Below are 12,920 nucleotides of genomic sequence, written 5' to 3'. Positions count from 1 at the left end.
AGTGAAAGGCAGTAAACACAAGCTGATACATATATACATTTCTTGTTATTTAGACATTAAAAAAAAAAAGTCATTTCAGTAGTAATTGAATAGTGGAACAGAGGTTGTGACATCTTCCTTGGAGACAGTCATACCCCATCTGGAAATGATCCTGGGCAACCTTCTGCAGCCGATGCAGCTTTGGGCTTAAGATTTGGACTGGACGATCCCCAGAGATGCCTTCTGACCTCATCCATTTTGTGATTCTCTAAAGTGTTGCACTTGAAATAATTCTTTGTCTAATAGAAACAAAGCATTCTCCACTGCTTTGTTCTTTTGCTATTCAGTTGCTATAAATCAGTACATGTTATTTTTAGTGTTTGTCTGTCATTACTAACATTTAGTTTGCTCTGCAGATGTCCTGTAGCATGGCTGTTGAAGAGGTCTTTTTTTTGGAAGAAAAAAGATTCAAGCAGTACTGTGAAGAATTTGTTAAACATTCACAGCAAATAGGGGATGGCTGGGAGTGGAGAACCACCAAGGTAAAAATAATCAAAGTGTTCATTTTTAGATAGCTTGCTGGCCTCTCTTAGTAGTTTGCAAATGCTAGGAGCTATAAGATCCTTTAGGATTGTTTATATTGCGTGAAATAAATGACGTTTTTTTCACAGCTTGTCTGTGAGCAAGAGAGCACAGAAGTGGTTCATCTAAGCATTTAGACTAAGGCATTTATTGAATACAGTTAATGAATCTAGAAACAACTGCTGGGCCTTACATAACAAAGACATAGAATAATCTCAGATGATGTCTGTTTTGATGCCTTTTAAGGCATTTTCCTATCTTTACTTTCAGAATTCCCAAGGATGGCAAAACAATTACAAGGCCATGCTTGAAATTTGAAGAAAATATTACTTTTAATCTTAACTACCTAGTTTAGACTTTCAGCCACTTGAACTTATTCCTTTTCTGCGAAGCTGAGGGCTTCTCTTTTGTCAGAATTCTTCCTATTCTGGTACTTATGGATTCAGGTCAATTCATCCCTTAATCTTGTCTGGGCTAAATAAAATAAGTTGACCCCCTTGACTGTTTGGCATTTTTCCGGTATTCCCGTGGAACCTCAAGTCCTTTCCAGTATAGCAGCATCCTTTCTTCTTCATCCAGAAGATGAAGAACTAGATCCACTAGTCAGAACTAGTGGATGGATGTTGCATCACTGTGAAGTTCAAACCTTCCTAAGTGACTTTAGCCCTTTAAACTAAAATAGCACATAGGATTTTCCTGTTCAGCTAATTATCCATAAATCTATGCAGATTTTGTGCCTTAGGATCTAATCCTTCAACTTGCTGTCTTTGTTCTAGATGTGTGACTGTATTTTATATTTAAAAACAATTAATTATTTGCATACAGCATCTGAAATAATCTATTACTGGTCAGTATTTGGTCAGTCCTCATTATTTTCTGCTTCCCCGTTATCTTCAAGCTTCATGAAAAATAACTACATATTGTTTCTAGGTCATTAATCAAAATTCTAAATAGCACGGGGCTAAGACTGATCCCACAGGACCCCATTAGAATCACTTCTTTTATGATGATTCCCATTTTTTAAGTTGTGTTTGTGATTGTTTTTTTTCATCCTTCAGTGTGTGTCAGATTAGTTTGGGATTAGATTACTTCTGTTCATTTCTGCTTTTGAAATCAGTGGTTAACATAGGGAAATATGGGCATATACTTGCATGACTTTTCTTTTGTTTAAGAAAAATAATCAGAAATAAGGGAATAGTTTCCTTTATTTATTGAATTCCATTTGAAGTCTTTGCTTGGGATAGTGTCCAGGTAACAAGTGTATAGCTATGTATGTTGTCTGGTATATACTTTTAGGGATACCTGGATACATTCTGGCCTTCTCCCAAGTTCTCTGGAACTTTCATAGCGTTCAGAGACATAAGGAACATCAGCAGTTCTTGTGTGCTGGTTAGAAATACGGAGTCAATGCCGCTTCATGCTAATGTCCTGTCTAACTGCTGCTTGCAGCCCTTGGCTGCATCAGTTGTATTTGATGCCTGGTAACAATAGAAATGTTTTGAACACTTGATTTTTCTGCTTTGAGTGCTTCTAATGTTTTTCATCTAGTATTAGATTCATACTGTATTAGGGTGTCTCTTTCAATTACTTTTTTCTTTTGCTTGTTGGACAGCGTAGATTTTCTTACGTTCTCTTGCTTCTCTGACAGATATTCAGTAATGGAGGGTTTGAGATGCTCATTGTTATCTCTATTTCTTCTCTTTGCTGTGCAGAATTTCTCTCTTTTTTTTTTTTTTTTCTTTTTTTGTGTGTGGACTGGTAGTCTTTTGCTTTAATGTCTGATTTTTCATTCTTTCAGTAATTCTGGGGAGAGAAATCTTGCTTAAACTGTTTTGAAATGCAGGAAGTCCAAGAACACGTGTGGTATCATTTCTATTTAAATTGTTGTACTCGAGTGGAAGGGTTACCATTTGTAACCCTTTCATCATGGATTAAACAATTTCAGATCTTGGCCTTAAATGCATTCACTTAAGAAGTTTTTAAAACAGTGCAAATATTAGCCAAGTTTTACAGTGCACTCTTTCTTGTAGGCAGCCATTTGAAACTTCAGATTTCAGTCGAATTTATGAGGGATTTATTCAACAAAGAAAGATGCTATGAGCCTCTATTGGGAATTCAACATGCAGGTCAAACTTTGAACTTTTGTGAAATATGAATCTTTGCTGGAAATAACAAAATGAGGGATTTGTGTTCTCATGTATATATACAAGTTTTTTTTTAATTGGCCAAGTTGATGACTTCGTGATTTCAGAACGTAGCAAAAACCTGGCTGTTGAGATGCTCCATGTATACTATATAATCTCTGAGGGAAGCCTTTCGTTAAAAAGATTTCTCATTGTCTTTTTGCCTTTTTTTAACAGTATTTGTTATACAGGAAGTTTGAAGCACTCGGTTTTGTCAATGTAATGTGCTCAGACCCCATTCCTCATTCCATACTTGCATGAATAGACCCGTTGATGGCAATAATACCACACAGACTTGCTCTTAGTCTCCTATGTTTTTGATAGAGATTAAGCTTAGATGATGAAATACTCATTGTTTTTGACAGGCTGACTCCTGTGGCATGAGCTCACGTGACCCCCAGCAGAAAGTAGAATGTTCTAAACCATGTTGTTTTTATAATCCTTTTTTTTTTTTCTTTCAAAAGAAAGCTATAAAAAATAAAAAGCTAAGAGCACCTCAGTTGTAGGGACTGATGGAGTTAAAATGTGAATAGAAATAGTTACCAGAGATGGATAGTTAGGACTTGTCTGTGGTAGCTGTCCCATCATTTCATTTCTGTTTTAAGTTTGTTTCATATCAGTTAGGTTAATCTGGGTAACTGTATCAAAGTCTGTTTCAGTTCATGTTTGTTTATGATACTTACAAGACAGCTGGAGTAGAAAGTACTCCTTTTCCACATTCATAAAGATCAAAATCCTTGCTGCAGTATTGATTTGTTTGCAGGGGCAGGAGTCTACAGGGTGCAGCAGGGAGGATGCTCCTCTTTCCAGCCACTGCTTCACTGACTTCTGATGTACAGCTGTCGAGCACAGAGGTTTCTAGTTCCATGTTTCCTGCCATCTGTAGACATTTTTCGTGGCATTCAAATTCCATGGATCGCAAAGGCTGTATAGCTTTGGCTCCTTCTTTCCCCTCACTGGAAAAACTGGTTCAAGGAGATGAAAGTTGTATCCCGATCTTCTCTGGCAAAGATCATTGTGCCTTGGGGCATTCCGCCTCTGTGTGTGGTTATAGTACTTTCTTTGCTGCTCTTAGGGCAATAAATACTAATGTAGGCAGCTTTATTTCTACTGATACTTGCACAAAACTCCACAAGGAGAGACTTGAGAGACTGCTGAGAATGAACGGAGTAGTTTTTATGTCACCAGGATGTGCATCAGTTTTTCCATCTCTGTTGTCCTCCACATGCTTGGTTCTTCTGAGCGCAGGATGCAGTTGGTTGTACAACCAAGATATCCAGCAAAGTTTGGCAGATTTGTCCTGTTGATGAGTGAGATAACTGCTCATAGCATTTGTACTTAAAAATTCACAGGCAAAAATACATGTAAAGGCATTAGTATTTTATTCAAGGTGTGAAACTTGATAAGAACACAGTGCGCATATAGATATAATGTGTTGGAGGTGTATATATTCTGCAGTGTCACTGGGAGGAGAGAACTGATTTATCAGAATAAAACATACATTGATTTAAAGGTCAAAATACATGAAACAAACTGTGTCAGAAATAATAGATTAACCAGAGAGTCCTATTATGGTTAAATTTGCGGCCTTGTTGAGCAATCTAATGCTACATTAATGAATTCGGTAGAGAGACTGCTTTGAATAGAATTCTTTTTCATCAGATGTTGCACATGTGCTTTCTGTATTTGTCTAAAATAAAATGTAATGAAACAGCTAATAAAAGCTCAATTTATTTGTTTCTTTTGAAAAATACTTTCTTAACATGCAACTACTGTTCTTTGTGTTGCATATGCTCTTTCTTTCTTTCAGAGGGTATTTTCGTGGTATGTTTTTTTTTCTATTCTTTGAATTGAAAAAATAATTTTTTATATGTGTGCAGATAGTTAATAAAGAGGGAAGGCTGTTTAGAGCTTCTACTGCAACTCTGATATGGCAGAAGGGCCTTCTACAACAGTGGGCCAGGTAGTTTGGGAAGCAGAATGGTAAAAAGGGAACTGGGAGAAAGTAAAGCCTTGCTGTTTTCTCTCACATTTGACCTTCAGAAGCGATCAAGAGAAGGGACATGCAAATTCTAAAGGTTGTTAGGTTTTGTTTTGTTTATTTTATGAATGTTGGAATGTAAACAGATCTAAAATAAAACAAACTACTAAAAATTTGGAAGTTTGTACTGGTATGAATGCATTGCAAGTTATTAGTGGCTGTTTGTCTCTTCAAAACCTTAGTGCACTGTCTTCTGATTCTTTGGCAGTCATCCTGGATGAAGTTTCATTTTCATGTTCAGGGTCTTTGATTTCTTTTAGCACTGAGAACAGAATAAACTACCAGTCAGAAGATTCTGAGAAGCAGCACAATCATTGGTTTTTGTAAAAAAGTCTTGGAGCTTCTGCTTATACATCGTGCTTTATTTTCTGTAACAGTGATAGCACTTAGCATTTTGGTTACAGATTTTTTTTTGTGTTCTGAATGCAGGACTTTGGTGATGGTTATCTCAGTAAAACACATTTCCAGGTAACAAATAAAAGCATCTCACCAGATCTCAAGAAGAAAAACGATAACATTGAACAAATGCTGCTTACACATGTTGAAGTAAGTACTTATTTTAAACTTCTGTGTTTATAAAAGAAAACATGAACAGGATTTTAAAAAAGAACATAGCATTAAGTCCTTCCAGATCTTCAGTTGTCGATGGCTTTTAGTTATTTTTCATGCAGTGCTTCTTGTTGATGTGTGTTGTTAATTTGGAGGTGAAATTTGGGAGAAAATGGAAAAGATCTATCTATGTGTTTTTGTCATGGAAGGGTAATATTTTTCTGCACATTGATTTGCACTAACATTAAAAAACTTAATTTTTTTTTTGAACTGAATACTCAATTGAAGTGTATTTTTCTTTGAAGAATTTTCTTTAAAGTAAGTAAGTATTGTATAGAAATTTTATGCTCACTATATGTTTATTTTCTACTGTTACTTCTTACTAATTCTTAAAAATATTGAGCAATTTTTTTTAAACTAGTGGTGAGAAAGAAAATAGATTATGCCTTCTTGAAGGGAAGTAAACTTCTTTCTTCTAGAAAATGAATTTTGCTCATTAAACAGAGAGCGAATTGTTTTAAATAATGATTTGCTTGTTTGACATTGGACTTACAGATTATTGACTAATCATGATAGAAACAGTGGAAACTCACTTGTTTTGTTGTTACCATACACAAGAAAAGAAATTTTGGATTATAATTGACTGAAAATAATGGATTCCTTGTTTTACAAGCTGTTGAATAGATTGATACAGTATATTTTCCAGTTACCTTTTCCTGTAGCAATTCCTTTTCTTTTTCACCAGCACAACTTTTTTTACTTTTTTCCCCACAGCGACTGTGGTACAGGGTCTGAAATAAGTATTCTTTTGGCCTGATTTCTGAAGGAAATGCCACTTAAGCAATCATACCATCTGTTAGGTAGTTGTTTCTTGTGATTTTCTGAGTTCGCTCATGGATTTCAACTGTATTTTAAAGAAGAATAGATCTTTCAAAGAGTTTGTTTTTTAAGAAATTTGAAAGCTGATGTCTGGCCAGGTGAAAGATGACTTTTGCTGTCAGGTAGAACTCTGATCTTTGTGCTCTGTTTGGCTAGTCAGTGCATGTACCAAGATAAAGGAGCACCTTGGTCCCTCAGAGTACCTTGAAGAGCAGGACTAAGTCTTATTTGCAAATTGCTCGTGTTCTATTGTTGATAACTCTTTGGATGTGCTGAAAAAGGGTTGGAAAGCTTTACAACCCCACTGCCGGTACACCAGATTTGATACCAATTGGAATTATCATCATCTTTAGAGTCATTGCCTTATGTTTGTTACATGGGTACAAATTGATGGGCAGATTATATAGGTCATCTCAAGGGCAGCTGAAGCATTTTAGGTTTTCCTTGAAATGTTAGTGTTTCTTAAAATGAAGCCAAATATCAGCGCTTCAGAGGTTGTTATTTAGCTGTCTTTATAACAGTGTTTATATACTTTAGGCCTGGCTTGTAAGAAGAGATTAGTTGTTTATACTGAGAATTACTCTTTATTATTGTGGCTGTTTTAACAATGAATCAAGTTTTCTTTAGAGTATGTGGTAAAATGATGTGTTTTAAAGCTGTTTAGGCCTCCCTCTGAAACAGGCTCTCCAACCCACGGCCAGCGGGCTGCAGGCAGCCCGGTCTGTCAGCACTTTGGCTGCCCCTGCCCCATGCTGTAAGGCAGCAGCTCTTCCCCTCAGGGTGGCCCCAGTGCAACCATTGCTCACAAAAGCCGAACATCAGTGCACTATTATTGCTGCATCGACTGACTGCAGGGCGCAGGGGGGACGGTGCTGACTCAAGTGATGGCACATAACTGCCTGCGTGTTGATACATTGGCTAAACATAGGGCTCTGAACAGCAAAGAATATGCAGCCATGCTTTCTGTTGTGATAAAAGGATTTGAAAATAGCGGCTGAAAAGATCATTAATATATGTTTGTGACACCATTTTCAGTTGATATAAGTACATGACCTGTAAATATTCAAATGGAATATGTAGAATTGCAATCAGGTATTTAATTTAAAAATCTGACCCTGTCTCTTCACCAGACTTCTATTAGCCCTCTCTTACCAGAGAGAGAGATCCTTCACAATCACATCTTATTCATGTTGCTGCTTTTTGGCAGTATGCACATGTGTGAAAAATCGTCAAGGATGACGTACAAGAAGAGTAAAATGTCATCAAAAACTTGATGAACACCTTGAGACCTCACTAAGAATTTCAACCACTGCCATCAAACCAAGGTGATGCATTTGTTTCACAAAAACAAGGTCAATAACCCTCCAGTCTTTGTTCCTCTTCTTTAAACATGTTTTAAGAAAAATACTAACAATTAAATTTTGTTTACTTATATATTAATGATACCATGTATTTTAAATGGGCCTTCTGTTTTAGGATATTGACCCATGACATCAGAGGTGGATATTGGTGGTATGGCACTAGAGATTGAATCTTCCCAATGATACTCTGTTACATTTTGATGCAGTGTGACAACAAATGGCAGCAGAGAGGCTGTCTGACAGAATGGTATCTGACTTGGAAGTGTGTATGAAGCAAGGGTGTGTTGTTGAATTCCTCCATGGGGAAAAAAATGGCACTGCTTGGTATTCACTGATGCTTGAATGTTTATGGAGACCAAACAGTGGATGTGAGCACAGTGAGGTGGTGGGTGGTGTTTTTCTGCGGTGATGACTGTTACAGTGGGTCACCTAAGCTGGTGCAGATTGTTATGAGCACAGCATGCAGGGTCTTGTTTGTTGCTGGTGAAAATTCATAGCTAATGGTAGTGACTGTGATTGAAAGATATTGTTTTTGTAGCTGAGAATTTGCTTTATGAAATAGTGCTATTGTGCTCTTCGTATGGATTATAGTTTCCATGAAATTAAATAGGAGGCATTACTTCTGGAGTAGTTTATGTATCTGCTGCCCAAGATGATTCATCTTTACTTAATGTGGCCCAGGCAAGTAAAAACGAAGTGGATCCAGAGGAGAGCCACGAAGATGGTCAGAAGGCTGGGGCACCTCCCTTATGAGGACAGGCTGAGAGAGCTGGGGCTGTTCAATCTGAGGAAGAGAAGGCTCTGAGGAGACCTTATAGCAAGGGGCCTACAGAAAAGCTGGAGAGGGACTTTTTATCTAGGCAGGTAGTCACAGGGTATGGGGGTGTGGTTTTAAATGGGAAGAGGATAGATTAGACTAGATATTAGGAAGAAATTCTTTATTGTGAGACTGGTGAGACACTAGAACAGGTTGCCTGGTGAGGTTATGGATTCCCGCTCCCTGGAAGCATTCAAGGCCAGGCTGCACGGGGCTGTGAGCAACCTGGTCCAGAGGGAGGTGTTTCTGTCTATAATAGTGGAGTTGGAACAACATGATCTTAAAGGTCCCAAACCATTCTGTGATTCTATGAAACTAGTGCGTATGTTTTCCCACAAATGTAGACTCTGCAAGTCCTGTTCCAATAACAGTCTATTATTAAATAGACTGTTGTATTTTTGTAAAGATAAACATTGTACGTACTTGGCATTGCCACAGTATTTTATTGAAAGAGATTCTGATGAGTAAACTTTAACTTAAATGGTGATCTTTGCAGAGCTTGAGAAGTTCTTCATTGATTATGTAGTCATTATTTATCATAGCTTTTCCTTAGAAAATTTTTGAAATCATATTTTTATATATTTGAAAGCTAAATGATATCTAAATAAGAATTTTAATTTCTTTTGCGAATGACTGTCATTGGCTGATTGATAGATTCATATTTCAGAATTCCAAATTTCAGAATTTCTGTTGTGATCTATATATTTACTGTATTGTATCACTGCTGTTCGTGTCTTACTGAGTTATTTTCATTTGTCGTTAGTATGATCTTCTCCTTAAAGGTATCTTGGAGGAAGTGTTATGTGTGATAGTTAATTAGAAATAGTCAAAAAGGAAAAAACTAAAGTCATCGTAATCAGTATCCATTGATAAGAACATAAAGCGTTGACAGAGCAAAAAATGTACCGTGGTGTATGGCATGGCATAAAAGGTCACAGCAGTCTCCTTTATAGTGTTCCTGGGAATCTGTTTCAGAGATTATGAATGGAACACTGGTTTTGGCAGGTGAAAATGGGGAAAATGCGAAGACAGAATTTTGAAGCTGGATAGAAATAGGGGAAAGTCATCCAGAATGAGGATGGAACTCTTATTTAAATAACTGAACCAGAAGGCACATCAATGAATCACAGAATCATAGAATTGCTCAGGTTGGAAGACTTTCAAGATCATCAAGTCCAACCTCAACCTAAGCATATTACCCTAACTCTAACAACCCTACGCTAAATCATGTCCCTGAGCACCACATCCAGACGGTTTTTAAACACATTCAGGGATGGTGACTCAACCACCTCCCTGGGGAGCCTGTTCCAGTGCTTAACAATCCTTTCTGTAAAGAAGTTTTTCCTGATATCCAACCTAGACTTCCCTGGCACAACTTAAGGCTATATCCCCCTTGTCACCAGTGAGAAGAGACCAGCCCCACTCTCTCTGTAAGCACCTTTAAGCTATTTGAAGAGAGCAGTAAGGTCTCCCCTCAACCTCTTCTTCCCCAGACTAAATAGCCCCACCTCCTTCAGTCTCTCCTCAAAGGGCATGTTCTCCAAGTCTTTCACAAGCCTTGTTGCCCTTCTTTTGACCTGCTCCAGCATCTCATTGTCCTTTCTGTACTGAGGTGCCCAAAACTGAACACAGTACTCGAGGTAAGGCCTCACCAGTGCTGAGTATAGGGGCAGGATTACTTCCCTACTCCTGCTCACCACACCATTCCTGATACAAGCCGGGATGCCATTGGCCTTCTTGGTCACCTGGGCACACTGCTGGCTCATATTCAGCCGACTGTCCATCAGTACACCAAGGTCCCTTTCCATCAGGCAGGTTTCCAGCCACTCCTCCCCAAGCCTGGAGGGTTGTCTGGGGTAGTTATGACCAAAATGCAGGACTTGACACTTGGCCCTATTGAAATTCATACAGTTAACCTTGGCCCATCGATAAGAGTCTGTTCAGGTCCCTCTGTAGTGCCTTTCTCCCCTCAGGCATATCAACATTCCCTCCCAACTTGGTTTCATCTGCAGACTTACTGAATGTGAACTCAAGCCCCTTGTCAAGGTAGTTTATAATGATGTTAAATAAAGTGACCCCAGTACCAAGCCCTGGGGGACACCACTTGTGACTGGCGACCAACTGGATTTAACTGCACTGACCACAACTCTTTGGGCCCAGCCATCTAGCCAGTGTTTCATCCAGTGGAGTGTACGCCCATCCAAACTGTGGGCAGCCAGCTTCTCCACGAGAATGTTGTGGGGGACAGTGCCAAAGTGTCAAAGGCTTTACCACATACCACAGGTAGACCACATCTACAGCCGTACCTTCATCCACTAAGTGGGTCACCTTGTCATAGAATGAGGTGAAGATGTGACATTGAATAATTCAATGGGTATATCCTATTATAGCAAAGAATTTTGACATTGTGTTGAAACTGCAGAGAAACAAAGTTGTTCCTGTTTTGTTTGTTTTTAAATCTGTCAAGAAGCAGTAAAATAGAATGATAAAGTGCAAAAAATGTATAGAACAAAGCAACCTTATTAAAATAGGAAATCAGTGATCAGATATCATATTATCAAAAATGTGTCAATCTCATGGGATCCTCACAGAAACAGATCACATTATTAGAGAAAATTATTTCCACTCATTGGTTATGGACAATTGGCTTTTCAAACTTCCCATCTTATTCGTTGCCATCTAAATATTTGGGGTCTTCTAGTGAGGGAGTAGAAGTTAATATGTATTCTAGTCTTTTCTTCACAGCTGTCTGTATTACCTGGTGTGCTTGGTTCCACTTAACATGGCTTGTGTTTTGATAAAGAGATTGAAAAGCATTTGAAAACCAAGAAAAAAAAAAGCTGGCTTTTTTTCTTTTTCTGTTTTTCTATACTTGCAATATAGAGCTTGTAACTTGAATCTCTGTTTCAGCCTGAGGCAGTGAAAAGTGATTATTGTCTATAAATCAAACTGTTTTGAGAGAGGATGCACCTATTTTTCTCATTGATGTTCAGGGAAGCTAGATGGTTAACTCCGATGTAGTAATCTGCATTTTGTGATATGTATCTTCTACAATGAAGCATGGATGTAAACTCATTAAAGGCTGTAGCCATTTTTGCTGTTGACTTCACTGAGGCTGAGATTCTGCTTTGACACTAAAGCTTATACATATTTCAGAACAGAATATAGCAGGAACTGAGGACAAGTTTGGGGACCTTTGTGCTGAACTGCAGCAATGTGGCATTGTTATCTAATAGAAAGCAGGTTTTCCATTTTCTTAAACTTGAAGGATTCTATCGTGCACATAATGCTTAATTGATGATAACTTCAACTCACCGGCAAGCCTGCAGAATTCAAACTGTTTCCTAGTTATCTTTTCACATGTCAGTGAGCCTTCGGCATTTGCAGGACTCAGACATGCTGTTGCTAATTCCTTAGCTGTCCTAGGCAATAGAGGAGTTAGCTCATGAACTCATATGAGGACTGCATATGATGTTAGCTGCCGTGCTTTTAATTAGGTGCATTGTAAGAGTCACGAGTTGCGTTTTGTTCATTATATTTGAATGACATTTAGCATAAGCTTAGTTTAAGGTAAATGGAAGAATTTATGTCTGCCTAGATGCACTGACATTTTAAAGGTAGATTGTTTGGAGACAGGTAAGTTTAAATGCTATCACCTACTTAGAGCAATTTCAGAAAGTTTCTGTGTGCTTGTTGGTAACTGAGTTGTCCAACTGTTTATCTAACCAAGTGCCTGAGTGCCGTGTTTCATGCAGATGCTGTCTCTTTCCATTTGCTGCCTTATTAGAAAAGGATAGGGAGTGTTCCTATGAAAAACTATTCTCTGATTTCTGTGGATTTAGTTTAATCAAAATGTTTAATAAGAAAAAGGACTTTAGCTCCTTTTCTTGAAGAATTGCATCCTACCCAGTGTTTACATTTGGTAGTATACTTATTTAGATTGGTAGACAGAAACTACTAATGACACTGTGACTAAACATATGCAGATTTTTGACCAACCTTATGAAGGATGGTCACAGCTAACTAGTGAGATGGGATATAAGCTGAAGAGATCGTAAATCTGAGCTGAAAATAACGTGAAATGTAAAACATGGAAGCAATACAAACACATCATACCATCTGAAAGTTGCAAGGTGCAATTTTGATCTGGTTTGATATTTATTCAGTTTTTGTTCTTTTCTCTCTTAACTTTATGCCAGGTAAGGGTCATCTATGCTTTTCTGCAGACAACATAAATCTTGTGTAACCACTGTACTGTATTTGGGCTAATTCAACAACAGTATTCAGTTTATGTTCTGTCTTGATCCAGATCAATGTCCAAATCTGCCCTGCCAGGAGGTCTGTCAGGATCTGTATTAATGAACATGGAATCATGTAGTCTTTTGTATAATTTAATTTATATATAGAAATGTACGTTTTAAATATTTCTATGTTGACAATCCTATAGTGACCAGATTTATAGCTGAGATTCATATAAGTTGTGCATCTGAAGCTCTTCACTGAGACTAGATGCAATGATAACCAGCTGT

At 37.8% G+C, this 12,920-nt stretch overlaps 1 protein-coding gene across 3 annotated transcripts in view; it reads left to right on the top strand.

Moving 5' to 3' along the window:
- ATG10 (autophagy related 10) overlaps nt 1–12,920 on the top strand; it is an 80,942-nt gene that overhangs the window by 1,077 nt on the left and 66,945 nt on the right. For 2 of the 3 annotated variants that reach the window (XM_090130996.1, XM_090130997.1), the window contains exons 2-3: nt 396–521; nt 5,215–5,331. In XM_090130996.1, coding sequence (XP_089987122.1) covers nt 396–521; nt 5,215–5,331 — 243 coding nt within the window. The remainder of the gene's footprint in view (nt 1–395; nt 522–5,214; nt 5,332–12,920) is intronic. The other variant, XM_090130998.1, reaches the window with a different exon arrangement.

This window comes from Phasianus colchicus, chromosome Z (assembly GCF_987193195.1).
Source record: "Phasianus colchicus chromosome Z, bPhaCol1.hap1.1, whole genome shotgun sequence".
Classification (NCBI taxonomy): domain Eukaryota; kingdom Metazoa; phylum Chordata; class Aves; order Galliformes; family Phasianidae; genus Phasianus; species Phasianus colchicus.
The sequence above is the reverse complement of the archived record's forward strand: the minus strand, read 5'-3'. Positions and strand labels throughout refer to the sequence as shown.